Source organism: Chelon labrosus (assembly GCF_963514085.1).
Source record: "Chelon labrosus genome assembly, chromosome: 12".
Lineage (NCBI taxonomy): Eukaryota > Metazoa > Chordata > Actinopteri > Mugiliformes > Mugilidae > Chelon > Chelon labrosus.
In genome coordinates, this window is record NC_140345.1 from 24,372,394 (window position 1) to 24,387,185 (window position 14,792).

The 14,792-nt window shown below is 41.7% G+C and overlaps 2 protein-coding genes across 2 annotated transcripts; both read left to right on the plus strand.

Moving 5' to 3' along the window:
• The first annotated feature begins 417 nt into the window (after window positions 1-417).
• LOC311497315 (dysbindin-A-like) lies at window positions 418-9,479 on the plus strand. Its single transcript, XM_084557580.1, has 10 exons — window positions 418-732; window positions 1,630-1,683; window positions 2,261-2,311; window positions 2,386-2,446; window positions 3,192-3,324; window positions 4,143-4,275; window positions 5,034-5,056; window positions 6,589-6,735; window positions 7,089-7,217; window positions 7,644-9,479. Exons 1-10 carry the CDS (start codon window positions 677-679, stop codon window positions 7,913-7,915), a joined length of 1,059 nt encoding a protein of 352 aa, XP_084413706.1. The 5' UTR covers window positions 418-676; the 3' UTR covers window positions 7,916-9,479.
• Window positions 9,480-10,004: 525 nt separating this feature from the next.
• LOC311496549 (uncharacterized protein) lies at window positions 10,005-14,086 on the plus strand (the record flags this gene model as incomplete). The annotated part of the gene is made up of 4 exons (XM_084556436.1): window positions 10,005-10,550; window positions 11,163-11,605; window positions 12,495-13,059; window positions 13,662-14,086. 4 exons carry the CDS (start codon window positions 10,005-10,007, stop codon window positions 14,082-14,084), a joined length of 1,977 nt encoding a protein of 658 aa, XP_084412562.1. The 3' UTR covers window positions 14,085-14,086.
• Between the last annotated feature and the right edge of the window lie 706 nt (window positions 14,087-14,792).

A 14,792-nucleotide genomic window follows, 5' to 3' on the forward strand; every position in this document is an offset into this window, starting at 1 on the left:
AAGACAAACTGCAATAGGAGTTGCACCAAGTATTGCACCAAAATCACATGAGGTAACGACAGGGAAGAGTTGGTAAAGACAGATGTATTATGTGCTTTGTATGTATGTATATATCTTTGTAAATCCACAGTTGAGTGGACGCTTTCATGTCCGCTCCTACTGACAAACTAGGCCACAGCATACAACTACGGACTAGAACTTAGACGGGTTCTATTTTTACTAAAAACCTTTGCAAAAATTTGTTTGTTTTTTGTAACTCTGGCCCACACTCCAACACTGTAGGTGGCGCTAATGCACATTAGTAATGCACCACAAAGCTATAAAACAAGTTTTACCTGAGTTCAGGCTATCAGGCATCTTTTTTCCTGTTAGGCAGGCTTTATCGGGTGCTTAAAAATATTTACTTTCTCATTACAGCCGATGTATTTCCTTCTTATGCCCTCTTTAAGGTGTTGCATACGGTAATTTTCATTCTTGTGCCTGTGTCGGATTCAGTGGATCCAACAAACTCAGAGGAACTCTGCCTGGCAGACCTTACTCGGGAAGTATTTTACCACACCGATGTTAGACATAGTAGGGTAAACACAAATCAGCTGCAGCTAGCTGTCCAGAGCATTATACAAAAAGTTTAGTGTTGACAGTCTGTTAAACTGTCGCTTACACCTGGAAAAAAATCATGTTCCAGAACTTCAAAGAAAGATTTCACATGGTCCAGCAGGATTTCACGACGAGGTTGGTCTGCTTTCGTGTTGATATCTGTGTTTTTTTTGCTAAGCGTGTAGCATGTAGCATAACATGAACACAACCTCACGGCTGCTCACGAGGGAAACGGTCACAATTATCCACTTAAGCGTGACTGAAAGCTGCGAGGCTTGCCCTGCGAATTCAGTCCGTGGACATGTGATCATCACGACAACAGTTAGCGGGCTAACGGTTAGCGAGCTAGCTAGCGTCCGGGTAACTTCGTGTAAACACGTAGCAACTGGAACCTAGCCGGAAAGAAATGTCACGGTTGCTATGTCGTGAATACCACAAGAGAGAGTCGTTCATAAACATCTCAAAACAGCTCAAAAACATGCCCTTATGTTGGGTCCCTGGGTCGAAAGGATGTCAAACTCGAAAAGTGGCAGTTGTAATACCACTTGGCATAAACTGATCTCAGTGTGGTATTAACTTGGAGTCTTCAGGGGCCCCTAAACTGATATACAGATGGAGCAGGGACTCCCTACTATATATTTATTGTATAAAATTATGTTATATATTAAACTGGGCCTAGTGCAACATATAAACGTACCTTGTTATTGTGCATTCAGTACCAGGCTATTCAAATAACCTGTCCATGGTACAGTGAGTAGGTTGTAGGTTGCCACTGCCTTGTGATAACAATATCATCAATCTCTGTCCAACCTACCTGTCATGTTACCTGACAGGTAGGTTGTTTTATTTATTGTGTCACGCAACTATAGATAAATTTAAGGGATGGAGAGATGGATAACCAAGTCCAGGTTGACACACAATCAGTGTTTTAGTACAGCGTTTATTTGTTTAGAAAGCATTAATCAGAATCAACATATTATTACTATTATTTGTCTTTTGTTATTTTGATTATCCATGCCTTTCTTCCTCCAGCTTCAAGACCCTTGGTGACAAATCAAGAGATACAAAAATAAGGAGGAGATCTCGGTGAGTAGAAAAGTGTGTGTGTGTCATTTACATGGGTTGTTTTAGACAACAACAACCCTTGGGATATGAGTGGAGCAGGGGTGGGAACGGTTCTTGGCTCAAGGGCCACACTGGGTTATAAAAATTTGATGGATAGACTCGACTTAAGCAAAGGGAGCTTCTCTTCCTGACTATGGTGTCCTGTAGAGGGTGGTGGACATTGTTCATGACGGACCAGGGTTTGTCCAAGGTCTTTGCATCTGCCGCTGATGTCAGGGACTACAGCTCTGCACCTATCACAGAGTCCTCCTTCTGTGTCAGTTTGTCCAGCCGTGAGGTGTCCTTCTTCTTAGCGCTGCCTCCCCAGGACACCACAGCGTAGAAGAGGACACTGGCAACGATAGTCTGGTACAACATGTCCAGCAACTTCCGGCAGATATTAAACGACCTTAGCCTCCTGTGGAAATAGAGCATCAGCGTCTATGTAGTTGATGCAAATCAACACATCTATGTTGTTGCAGCCATGTGATTTCTGCTAACTTGTCTGAATCCTGTGACACTGACAAATATCACTATCCTCCTCCTTTCTGTTCTTCAGGTTTGAAGAAAACCGGCCTCATTTCACTGCTGGGCTGGAAATACTAAGCAGGTCTCTGCACAAACACACAAAGAGTTTTAATGCACATAAAGAGTGTGTTTATTAATGTGAACTGGTCTCTGTAGGTATGAGGACAGTTGGTTTCTGCTCCACAAAAGATCTAAAGACTGTGCTCTGGATGCACAGGTATGGAGTATTTCTCTTTTCTACCTTTGTTAGAAAATTCAATTCAATTCAATTCAATTCAATTCAAAAGACTTTATTTGTCCCCAAGGGGCAATTTAAAAAGGCGCATTGTAGTACCTTATTCAAACAAGGGACAAGAGACACAGTCAACAACAAAAGCAGCACGCATACTGTACAATCAACCAGCACATATTCCACAGGCACACTGCACAATCATACACTGCATACCACATATCGTCATTCATCGCATAGTAGTGGTTCTAAAAAGTTCTAAGAGTTCTTAAAGTGCTTCCTTAGTGCTCCAAAATGCATCAATACACTTTTAAAACGGACATCGGATCTTTTTTAGCCTTTTTTTTTTGTGTTTAGTTGAGTTTATGGTCTGAGAGTGAAACTGAGTCATCCAGCGAGACATTTTAATTTGCAAAAAGCTAGTTCTTTGCATAAGACTGCATCAGAGCTTTAAAAATTCATAAATAAATGTGAGACGGTAATAGGTGAAATACTGAGGACTAACTAAGTAGTTAATTAATTAGTTAATAAAGCTGAATGATTACATTCATAATGAATAAAGACGGCAGCTGAAAAAGCGAAATCAGAATAATTTGTTTTGTGTTATTTCTGGTACATGTTGATTGAATATTAGTTTGTTCATTGAGTATTTGTTTTTTGGCACTTTCACTCCTCAGTGTCACATTAGCTGCTCTCTCTCTGCTCTCACCTTCACATGTCTTGTTTTTTTTAGGCAGCAGACGGCGACATAGTGATGCTCTCAGCTCAGTGGGAGAAGAGACGAATAGTTCTGACACAACTACAGGAGCAACTGCAGAGCTTACCGGCCTTTATCAGTGAACTTGATGCCATCACTGCTAACATAGGTATGGTTTCATTTGTTTTGTTTTTTTGTCCATAAAAAGACATTCAGAATCAGGCATAACATTATGACCACCTTCCTAACATTGTGTAAGTCTCCCTTGTTGCCTCCAAAACAGTTGTGACTCATTAGAGAATGGACATGGGCCTTCTGAGGGTGTCCTGTGGTGTCTGGCAACAGGATGTTGTTGTTGGGGGACCTTTGAGTCCTATGGGTTGAGGGGAGGGACCTCATTTATAATTGCTTGCAGTGGAATTTGCATTTAAAGTTTTTACATAACCTGGCATATATAAATATAGCCATAATGTAAAAGCAACATGGGGCGGGGTTCTTTTTTGTTCAATGGAATCAATTCAAATCAGCTTAATAACAAAAAATTGTAGAAATGAACAGGTTTCTGGCTCTACATGGCACGCCGTTAGTTGTTTCAGTTAGTTTAGTTATTTAACACCTTTAGTGTCCCTCCTTTCACTGGTGACGCCCACTTGATGTCATTCAACGGTTCATTTGAGTTTTTTAATACCACATTTAACTCTCACTCACTGATAGCTCACTCCCTCGACAGTGCCTCAGGAAGACGGCTGAAAACATGAGTCAGACATTACACGAGGCGTTAACTCCATACAACCTTGTGTCAAATGTTTATTTTTGTTTAAGTGTCTCATTATATTCTCAGTGTAGTATTTCAAATCACGTTCTGTTTGTATTACACCAGCATGGTCCTTCCAGACCTCTCAGTGTTTGAAAATGTTTGGCGCGTCCTGCCATATTTTATCCAGCGTTTGTCACATGTTGATATGATGTGTGCTTGTTTCTTTCTAGCTCATTTGGAAGGTGATTTTGAGGAAATGGAGAGCAGACTGGTGTACCTGGAGACTTTGTGTTCTCAGTGTGAACAGCAGGCAGTCAAACAGCATCACATCAGCCAGCTGGACGTCTACAAGAAAAAGAAGAAGTATGAGATTCCTGTCACTTATTATTCAACCGTATTCACTCTCAGTTAAAGCCGACTTCTTGTTTTTTGTGTGTTATTAGATTTACTTCCGTACTGGGATAATTGGTCGGCTCTGAGTCACTAATTTTCGAATTAATAATATATATATTATATTATAAAAATATATAAAAGAATTACACTTAATTCAACTTCATACAATCTGATTTTACGCACAATTTATTTTTACTTTTAGTTGGAACACTATGTAAAATGAAACGGAATTCTATAATTATCCAAACCTTTATATCCTGTACTTTGTCTAATTGGAAATATAAAAAATTATGAGTTTGATGCGACTGTATTAAGTTCAATACGTAGGACTGTGAAAGTTAATGTCTTGGTAAAAGGGTAGTTCCAGAAAACCTGTGTTCTCTACTCTGATCATTGAACCATCTCTGTAATATCTTTGGCTTGGCGCTGTGTCGAGGAAACTTTTATTCTTCTTTTAAATGCAGCGCACGTGCAGCTGGCAAATCAGGTTATTAGTGATAGATAGATAGATAGATAGATAGATAGATAGATAGATAGATATACAGCAATGGCTGATTCCCTCTTTAGTGAAGGTGTTAAACCTGCTGTCATTATTGTCTCTGTATTAATCTCACGTTAGCTTTTTGTTATTTTACAGTTTAGACGCACCAATTAAATTTAAATGAAAGTTTTATTCTTCTTCAGTCTTCTAACAAAATCCTAAATTGTGATGTTTTCTGTTGTAACAGGAAGGAAGTGGAGCTTCTGGAAGGTGAGCTCGTGTCAGACAGACAAACCTCCACCACTCTGTGTCCGTTCATGTACTCTGAGGTGTAACATAACACCACTATCACTGGGTTAGGCTTAGGGCTGAGATGCTTTGCATGTTTCCTTAGTGAGGGAGACAGTCTTCCTGTGTCTTTCTCTGCAGAAATTTATCACTTATTAAAGCTGGGACACTGCAGAAAGTCACTTTCTTGGATGGCAGAAAGGGAGAGGAGACACTGGAACTAACAAATTGTTAATAATGACATAGGGCTGGGCGATATGGCTGAAAAATGTTTCATATCAGTCGATATTGATAATTATTGATTTGTTTTTTTAACCTATTCTGCCCAGACTTCTCAACTGTGCTGAGCGGGAGCATGTCCTTCACTAAATGATACGCCACTTTGATGTTTTGTCGTATGGCACTGCTCTTGATCAGAGGTTGCGCTAGACTTTTTCATTGTCTGTCATTTTGACTGACAGGGTCATAAAAATTCCGTCATAATCCATTTTTACCCGTCACTTTAATTTTTTTAAATGATAATAATGACATATTCAATAGAATTTCATTTTTATTCATTTTTAATTGATATTCAGTAGCGGTGGGAAAAAAAGATTCGGCTCATATAACCGACCATCAAAGACGACTCAAGAATCATGAATCTAGACGTCTATTTAACCGGCTCAGTTGAGTCCTATCACGTTAGATTGATATACAGTGATAACGCAATAGTTACTTTCTAGTTACTTTTAAAGTGGAGTAATTCCGTTACTAACTCAGTTACTTTTTGGGAGAAGTAACTAATAACTATAATTAATTACTTTTTAAAAGTAACGTGCCCAACACTGTTGATATAGAATCAATAAACGGCACCATTCAAACATCTTACATCTCACTCAGCAGAGAAACAAAACATACTACCTGACTTGACCACTAGCAAACTAAGGCACTCAGACACTCACTCACTTGCGCACAATACGCAGATAAACAAAACTTAACCGACTCATAACCGCTGCTCATGGATCCCTGCTTAACCGTGAGTCAGCAGCCATTCACTCGGCCGGCAGAGAAACAAAACATAACCGACTCTTACACTACTGATCAAGAGAGACAAGAGCCAATTAATATGCTCACTCGCCACCAAGTTTGCAGATAACATCCTTCTGACTCTTGTCTGACTTAAAATAACCAAACTGGTGACGTGACCTTTCCTTTTTTTTTTATCTACAATTTCCTCTCGCGCTGTCGCACTCATATTCTCCTTTCACTCCATGCCGTTCTTTTTTTGCTGTTGTTGTTGTTGATGCCACCAACCTGGCTTAGCTGGGCAGTGACAGGTCGAGAGGCTGAAGCCCTTCCTCTGCCTACATCCCCCAGAATGACTTGCAGTTCTGGCTGATTTTCTATTGATATCGATCACGTGTCTATTGTTATCGTTTTATCGCCCAACCCTAGATGATGTCAGTGATAATGTGAAACGCTGGAGATTGGAGGATAGTCGTAATCATCATAATCGTGTGTCTTCCTGTTTGTAGCGGAGCTGAGTGCTGAGCACGCTCAGAAGGTCGCAGAGCTGGAGCAGGCCATGCAGCAAAAACTAAGAGAACGACAGAAAGTCTACGAAGAAGCCTTTCACCAGGATATGGAACAGTACCTCTCCACTGGGTACCTACAGCACAGACGTAAGTAAACCAGTAAAACGGGAATGTGCTGCTGAGGGTCACATTTATTTATGGTTAAAAAAAACAAAACAAACAGTGGAAGAGAAGGAAGGTCATGGCATGCTGCTGCATCAGGCATAACATTATGACCACCTTCCCAATATCGTGTAGGTCTCCATTGTTCCTCCAAAACAGTTGGGACTCATCAGAGAATGGACATGGGCCTTCTTAATGTCGTGGTCATAATGTTATGCCTTATTGGTGTATATTACAACATTGAAGACTAACAAGGCTATTATTTAAGACAAGCTCATTGTAAGTAAATCAAGTAAAGACACGACTGTCTTTGTGCATGTGTCTTTGCACGTGTCCAGAACCAGCAGGAGCAGATGTGAGTGTCCTGGATCAAGTGGCAGTAACAAACATATCAGACGAGGAGGCTTTGGATGACTTCCTCAACTCCGCTGGTGATGACATCAGTACTGAATCATCGCTGACTGCAGGTAAAACCCAACACACTCACTCTACAACCACTGTACACTGTCTAAATATGTGTCAGGAAAAAGTCAGAGGGCAGTAACTTCCATGTAGTGCAAGTACTTAGATGAGACTTATTTAAAGTCATAGTTAAGTTACTTACCGTGATAGAGACTGCATAAAAAGCAGAGTGACGCGCCTTCAAATACCGTATTCTTCCACCTAATTTGTAAACTGGTAAAGATCTGAAGAAAAAGAAGAACTGCCCGACATCAAATGGCAAACTTCCCTTATCCAACCTAATGAATGGGAAGCACATTTTGAAAGAGGGAGAGCCCGTACAAAGAGATCATTTATTTTGAACATCCGATATTCAAACGACACCGTCTCGTCTCGTTAACGTTCTACTTTGTCGAGTTATTCTGTGAAATAAGAGCCGTCTTCTCCATCAGGTCCAGACCAGCCCGACTCTTCAGAATCGTGGAACCAAGTCTCTCCCACAAACAGCCAACCGTCCGGCCAGGAGGAGGAGGGGGAGGAGGAGGAAGCGGGCAGCGAGGGGAGCGACGAGCCCCTGGTGCAGTTAGACGAGGAGGACGTTCAGCCAGACATGTCGCTGGTTGCCCTGCAGGATGTTGGCGCAGGCAGGGCCTCCGATGATAGCGACTCTTCAGGGGAGCTGCCTTCGGTGTCACCTAGCGACCGCACCCTGGAAGCTCCTTGAGACCTGGATGCTTTATTGTTTTTACCTCTTAACAGCACTGACGTGATGCAGCACAACATAGTGTTAACAAGTCTTAAAGTATAAGCCCGATGAGGCTTGTTTTGCTGTGACAGAGAGACACATTAGTGTCCAGAAACTGTTTGATCTAAAACATCAGTGATACATTTATTATTATTATCTATTACTGCAATTTCTATGGAAAGAGCAGGATGCCTTGTCTATTGTACAGTCTATCACAAACGGCTTAGGCAAGTCAGAAAATATTCCAGCAACACACAGTTGTGTTTGTTTTTTTACAGCATTTGTTGTTGATAAGAAAACTAGATAAGACATGAGACAGATCCTTAACATTCCTACATTCCTGTTTTTGGTCTTCATATATGATATAAATCATTGCCTCTTCAGGTTTCACATTCTAGCGTAAAATTTTGATTCTGGCCGTTTCTAGCTTTAGTTCCAGTAAATCCAAATGTTACAGCTCACAGTTTCACCGATCAGGCGTAACATTAAGACCACTTGCCTTGCGTCTAGTGAATTTGGAGGCCAGGTCAACACCTTGTTCTCTTCTTCATATCTTTTTGATTTGTTCCTTTTTGTGTATGTGTCTGTGTCAGGCTGCATCCTGCTGCGGATGGCTGTCATTGCGATATAGTGGGGGTGCATGGTCTGGTCTAGGTGGGTGCTACACGTCTAAGTAACATCCACACCAATGAATGAATGCCAGATCCAAAAGTTTCCCAGCAGAACAATGAATTGTCACACGACAGTCAATCATATTCACTTCTCCTGTCAGTGGTTTTAATGTTGTGGCTGATCGGTTTATGTTCTTCAACGATGAAAACCAAAGTTACAATGTCAGACGGATGCTGAGGGTAGAGTGGGTCACCGCTACACCACTGATCACGTATTGTAATGAGCACACAGAGAAAGATTGATGCTTACTACTGTAATGATATGAGAGGCCGTGTACAGCAGCATGTAAAGTGCTTCTATATGAGTTTTAGTTCAGTTCATTTTTATTTATATAGTGCCAATCACATTTAAAATGATCTCAAAACAGTAAAGTAAGACGTGTTCCCTGTGTAACTGAGTCTAAATATAAACAGAGAGGCGTTGAAATACTGTTTGTTGTAGCTACAGAGGGAGAGACGCCACCCGTTTACTGTTTCTTCATGGAGGATTGAGTCCAAAAGAGACAACGGTCCTGTGATTTGAGCAATTGAAAAGTTTTAAAAAACCGCCCAGGAATCTCTAATCCACACGGTGTCTGAGTCACGCTGTCTTCTGAAAGAGAAACGTCAACCAAAGCGGTGAATGATGAGCTGGTCCTGTCGGTACACCTTTAACATGCGTCTCCTCCGTGCCCGTCAGCATGGCTTAAGAATATTTGGCAGAAGCACAGTCTATAAATAAATCCTGTTAAGACAGGAGGTCTCTGCTCAGGACTCAACAAATGTTTTGTTCAACATGACCCCCCAGAAACCTCCAGAAAATGATTATAATTAATTTTTTCCCAAGTTTATGTGTCAGGTACTGACATTAAAGTGGAAAGAGATGTGTTTAAGTGGCTTTATATCATTTCTAAGTGCATATTCGTGTTTATATCTATATCTATAATCTATGGTTATATCACTTATCTATAACATTTGGTATGAAAAACTATTATCGCAGCTATTATCAAGAAAAATAACATATATGTCAGGGCCAGTGTCTGTGTCAGTGTCCCCGTTAAATCAGGAAGTCATTAAATACGAATTTATATATTTAGAGACATTAAACATTGAATGTGGTCAAACTGACCCCAAAGATAATAGGAGGGTTAAAACTATCTTTATTTAAAGACATTTGTTTTGAAAGGGGAGTGTGTTTCACTGATCTAATATCTCTAAACCCTGCTTGTATTATGTATACGTTCATTACGCATAGTTTGGTCATAATGCTCAAGTAAACATCATCCTCTATTACAGCAGGCCAGCAGCAGCAGGGGCGGGCAGGGGCGGGCGGGGGCGGGGTGCCAACAAGCTGGCATTAAAGGTGGAAGCGAAAGTGTTACTTCTTTATTCCCACGAGTGTCCGGCGGCAGTCGGAGATGGACAAGTTCAAAGTGATTCAAGGCATTGCCAGCAAACAGACCAACCTTGGTTTCGGGTTGATCGCCCTGCTGACGGCGGGAGGAGAGCAGATCTTCTCCTCGGCTGTGTTCAAGTGTCCCTGCAACGACATGAACTTCGTCTACGGCATGGTGTTCTTGTTGGTGCCCGCTCTGGCTCTGCTGCTGCTGGGTTACATCCTGAGTAAGAAGATGTGGAAACTGATGACCGGTCTGTGGCATCGCAGGGCCGAGCGTCGCCGCTGCAGGAGGATGACCACCGCCATCGTGGTCCTGCTGCAGATCAGTTGCGGCGCGGTGGTGGCGCCGTCCACTTGGATTGCCGTGGCTCTGCTCAACGGGAACTACTACGAGTGCGCAATGACCGGGACCAACGTGAGCGCTTACAACAGGCATGTGTGCGGGGATGGTGACGCTGGGAAGAAGTGTGAGAAGGAGCTGTACAGGTTACCCTGTAATAAAGGAAGTGAAGTACCGAAGGCTGCGAGAGACGATATTCTGCTCACCCTACGCGCTCATTCTCAGGTAGGTTGCTGCGTAAAAACCGCACGAATCACGAGGTCAGATGTTTCAGAATCAGAATCAGCTTTCACAAAGCTATTTAGTTTAAAGTTCAGACTGCAGCCTGCACTGCATGTAGCCAGTTACTATAAAGTTATTGGTATCTTTCTGTTGTTGAAATTCAGTGTTTACCATCAATCACAACATAAATCTGTCATCTTCCACCTTTACAGTAATATACAGGTGAATGATAAGCAGTTAATCCAGGTTAATTTTGCCCTTTTTTCACAGTAGATACATATAAATCTAAGGTATACTTGCAAGATTTAACACTGCTCCATGTAGAACATATTTTAAGATTGAGACAGTTCATTTTTTTTTATTTCTAAACAGTGTAACTTGATGAATTATTCCTTGGCAGTCTTGCTACAAAGATATTAAATTCAATTCAACTTTCAAGACAAATAACGCAGCATCAAAGTGACAATGTGTCTCTTTTAAAAAGCTAATTTATAATCTACAGAACTGCACAAAACTGTCCTTTTCTTATTTATCTTTAACTTTCATTTAAAGATAAATGTCTCAGTCCCCTTACACCTGGTTATGAATCATTCTGTGTGTTAACGCTGACCACAGATCCTGGGCTGGCTGCTCATCACCTCCATCATGTTGTTCAACCTCATGCTGACCTGCGTGGCTCGGTGCAAATCCCCCATCAGCTATCTGCAGCTCAAGTTCTGGAAGGCGTATGCTCAGGAGGAGAACAATCTGATCGATTCGTACACCACTAAACACGCCAAGGAGCTCGCCGAGAGGAACCTGGAGAGCTTTTTCAAAAAGACGCCTCCCGAAGACATTATCACTCCCTCCAATGAGGACTGGGAGGGCATCTCCTCTCTGTACAAGTTTAGTACCAAAGACCACTACTACAGCACTTTGCACAAGTATGTGGAGGAGCACCTGCACACTGAGAACGATGTGACTGAGAACGACGTGACTGGGCAGGGATCGGTCAGGTCTAGAGAGTCTGTGGACAATCCGGCTGTCCTTCATTTTGTAGACGACGCCAGGTTAACGCTGTGAAGAGGATTTTCTGCGTGTACGTATCACAGACATCAGGGCAGAACAACCAGCCTTGTTACAGGAATGTTGGAAACCCCTCATCTGAGACAATATGTGAAATGACCAGCATCATTTGATACATGTATGTAACTGGGATTGTGATCTTGCATCCGGCCTCAGGTCTGAATGTCATACAAAACCAATGCTTTTATCATGGATGCATCTCTTTTCTTTGCTGAGATGTGTTATCTATTACCAAAGTGTCCCAGAAGCTCAGGTAATAAAATGGTCCGGCTATTTATTTATTCATTTTTTTTAGCCTTTTTGCTTTCTCATACTTTTGGCTCCGAGCATTTGTGATTTATCCATAAGACTTTTTACGTTGCACGTTAACTTTTTGGTGCTTGTTGTTTTTGTTTTCTTCTTCTGATAATTTTTTTTTCTTCTGGTCAATCAGTAACCAATCATTTTAAGATAAAGTGACACTGCTCAGTTTAAACACATTCTCATATCCACTCATTTAGGCGTTATTTAACCTCCTGATGATCAGATCACTGGTGTTCCTTTGCTTCACTTTCACTTAACTACTTACGATCATTTATTTATCCTTTGTAATTTAATAAACCTTATTTAGACCAAGTTATTGTCCCATGTAAGCTATTCATTTGACGTGGAGGTGAATTAAGAATAGGAATAGTCTTTACTGTCATTGCAGAACGCAAATTGTAGAGTGCAATGCGATTAAACTAGTATTTGCTAGTATCATAATCTGATCGCACTGAGAGTGCGTATTCATCCACTCATCATCCTCTATTACAACAGGTCCTTCCTTACCAGCAGGGGCGCGGTGCCAACAGACAGACGTCAAAGGTGGAAGTGAAAGTGTGACTTTTTTACTCCCACTAGTGTCTCGCGGCAGTCAGAGATGGATAAGTTCAGGTTGGTTCTGGACATTGCCAGCAAACAGACCAACCTTGGTTTCGGGTTGATCGCCCTGCTGACGGCAGGAGGAGAGCAGATCTTTTCCTCGGTTGTGTTCAAGTGTCCCTGCAACGACATGAACTTCGTCTACGGCATGGTGTTCTTGTTGGTGCCCGCTCTGGCTCTGCTGCTGCTGGGTTACATCCTGAGTAAGAAGATGTGGAAGCTGCTGACCGGTCTGTGCAATCGCAAGGCCCAGCCTCTCAGCTGCAGGAGGATGACCACCGTCGTCGTGGTCCTGTGGCAGATCAGTTGCGGCGCGGTGGTGGCGCCGTCCACTTGGATTGCCGTGGCTCTACTTAACGGGAACTACTACGTGTGCGCAATGACCGGGACAAACGTGAGCGCTTACAACCGGCATGTGTGCGGGAATGGCGAGGTTGGTTTGAAGTGTGAGAAGGAGCTGTACAGGTTACCCTGTAATAAAGGAAGTGAACTACCAGGGGCGGCCAGAGACGATATTCTGCTCACCCTGCGCGCTCATTCTCAGGTTAGTAGGTTGCTGCGTGAAAACCGCACGAATCACGAGGTCAGATGTTTCACAAAGCTATTTAAAGTTCAAACTGCATCCTGTACTGCATGTAGCCAGTTATTCTAAAGTTATTGGTATCTTTCTGTTGTTGAAATTCATTGTTTATCATTAATCACAACATAAATCTGGCATCTCCACCTTTACAGTAATATACAGGTGAATGATAAACAGTTAATCCAGGTTAATTTGCCCTTTTTTCACAATAGATACATATAAATCTAAGGTATACTTCCAAGATTTAACACTGCTCCATGTAGAACATATTTTAAGATTGAGACCTTTCAGTTTTTATTTCTAAACAGTGTGACTTGATGAATTATTCTTTGACAGTCTTGCTATAAAGATATTAAATTCTACTTTCAAGACAAATAACGCAGCTTCAAAGTGACCATGTGTCTCTTTATTAAGAAAATGCAAGCTTTTAAAAAGCTAATTTATAATCTACAGAACTGCACAACACTGTCCTTTTCTTATTTATCTTTAACTTTCATTTAAAGATAAATGTCTCAGTCCCCTTACACTTGGTTATGAATCATTCTGTGTGTTAACGCTGAACACAGATCCTGGGCTGGCTGCTCATCACCTCCATCATGTTGTTCAGCCTCGTGCTGACCTGCGTGGCTCGGTGCAAATCCCCCATCAGCTATCTGCAGCTCAAGTTCTGGAAGGCGTATGCTCAGGAGGAGAACAATCTGATCGATTCGTACACCACTAAACACGCCAAGGAGCTCGCCGAGAGGAACCTGAAGAGCTTTTTCAACAAGACGATGCCCGAAAACATTATCACTCCCTCCAATAAGGACTGGGAGGGCGTCTCCTCTCTGTACAAGTTTAGTACCAAAGACCACTACTACAGCACTTTGCACAAGTATGTGGAGAAGGGCCTGCACACTGAGATGGGGCAGGCATCGGTCAGGTCTAGAGAGTCTGTGGACAATCCGGCTGTTCTTAATTTTGTGGACGACGGCAGGTTAATGCTGTGAAGAGGATTTTCTGCGTGTACGTATCACAGACATCGGGGCAGAACAACCAGCCTTGTTACAGGAATGTTGGAAACCCCTCATCTGAGACAATATGTGAAATGACCAGCATCATTTGATACATGTATGTCATTGGGATTGTGATCTTGCATCCCGCCTCAGGTCTGAATGTCATACTATTATCAAAACCAATGCTTTTATAATGGATGCATCTGTTTTCTTTGCTGATATGTGTTATCCAATACCAAAGTGTATTTTCATATTATGCTAAGCCTTTTGTAATTGATGTTGCTATTCTGTTTACTGGCACTGGATGCCTCGTTTTGACTGAAGGAGCCGTCCAATTGGTGGAAGAACATCACAAAGTAACTCCTGCTCAATGACAAGCGATTTTATGTCATGAATATTGACTTCAATCCTGACACTTTCATCTTAAGAGTCTTCCAAGTTTATCATAGCCTGTAAATGTGCTCAGTTTAAACACATTCTCATGTCCACTCATTTAGGTGTTATTTAGCCTCCTGATGATCAGATCACTTGTGTTCCTTTGCTTCACTTTCACTGGTATATGTTTACTACTTAACCACGTACAATCATTTATTTATCCTCTGTAGTTTAATAAACCTTATTTAGACCAAGTTCTTGTCCCATGTACGTTATTCCTTTGAAATGGAGGTGAATTAAGAATAAGAATAGTCTTTACTGTCATTG